Genomic DNA, 1,405 nt, shown 5'->3' on the forward strand with positions numbered 1-1,405 from the left:
AAACAAACATGCAACAAGCTGCTTCAATTCAAAATCATCATAATTATTATTAAAATTAAAACAAGAACTACCTCACCTACACTTTAAAATTTTTTCGGCCACTTTTAATATAAGATAAATGTAGAAACAAAGCATTTGGAATTAACCACTAAAAATGCATTTTTTGAGAGCATTCTTCTACTTAACACTTGAAAATAACTGAAAAAGTTAGGATATTTTTGTTGACTTGTCGCTTTTTCTCTTTCTTTCTCTTTCATTTTTTATTCTCTCTCTCTCCCTCTCTCTCTCTCTTTTTTATCCCTCTTCTTGTCACCCTTTTTTACTCTTGTTTCTCTCTTTTTCTAGTTTTCTCCAAACTTTCTCTCACTTTTTCTCTTCCAGATTTTTCCTCTCTCTTTCTCTCTCTCTCTCTTATTCTCTATTCCTCTATCTTTTAATCTTGATCATTTTCATTCTTTTTTTCTTTCCTTCCCCCCTCTCTCTCTCTTGTCTCAGCATGCATGATATTAAAATGTAAAATGTAGGCAGTTGAGTGTTTGTCCAATTGTATTAATAATTTCATTTCAATAGTTATTTAATTATTCCTATTCAGAAGTTTTTTTTTCAGAGAAGAACTCGAGGAGTTGAACGTAAAATTTTGGCAAAAATTTTACGCCGTGTAGAAGGATGCTAATTTGATTTCGTGCTAATAGCGGCCGAGGTATTATCGACTGCGTGAGTATGTGTCTGCTGTTGTTTGCTCTTAACTTGAAGTTTGCTGGAAGTTATTTAGTCGAGTTCAATTTTGAAATTAATAATAAACGAATGAATGAATGAACAAACGAATAAACAAACGATCGAACGAAAAACGAACAAATGAATGAATAAATGAATAAACGAACCAACGGAAAAAAAAACAAACGAACGAACGAATGAATGATAGAAGGAATGAACAAACGAACGAGATCAACAAACCAAAATGAATAAATAAATGAACTAAAGAAGAAAAAAACTAGCAAACAAACAAATGAACAAACAGACTAATGTATGAATGAATGAATGAATGAAAAAATAATCAAGTAAAAAAATACTTAAGATTTTATGATTGTATGGTACAAAGTAGTACACTACACACAACACACACACAATACACACACAACACACACGTTCACACTCACATGCACATATACGCACACACAACACACATTCACACAAGCTACTCTTAACAAAATCAGAAGTGATGAATTCTTGTAAAAACTGCAGTAAAAGGTGTAGCTGAAATAAAAAAATTCAATATTTTATAACTAATTTATTCTTGCACATTTTAATTACGTAATTGTACGTTTGCGTCTGTGTGTATATGTATGTGTGTATGTATGTTTGTGTGTGTGTATGTGTGTATGTGTGTGTTTGTGTCCATGAAAAA

At 31.2% G+C, this 1,405-nt stretch overlaps 1 protein-coding gene across 1 annotated transcript in view; it reads right to left on the reverse strand.

Annotated features, from left to right (window-relative positions):
• Window positions 1-584: 584 nt before the first annotated feature.
• The window catches only part of HELRODRAFT_184530 (hypothetical protein), a gene marked incomplete at both ends in the record, with an annotated part of 5,964 nt that continues 5,143 nt past the window's right edge, over window positions 585-1,405 (reverse strand). Inside the window, 2 exons of the mRNA XM_009032492.1 lie at window positions 585-757; window positions 1,158-1,254. Of these exons, the coding sequence (XP_009030740.1) occupies window positions 585-757; window positions 1,158-1,254 (270 nt within the window). The remainder of the gene's footprint in view (window positions 758-1,157; window positions 1,255-1,405) is intronic.

This window comes from Helobdella robusta (assembly GCF_000326865.2).
Source record: "Helobdella robusta unplaced genomic scaffold HELROscaffold_811, whole genome shotgun sequence".
Classification (NCBI taxonomy): Eukaryota; Metazoa; Annelida; class Clitellata; order Rhynchobdellida; family Glossiphoniidae; genus Helobdella; species Helobdella robusta.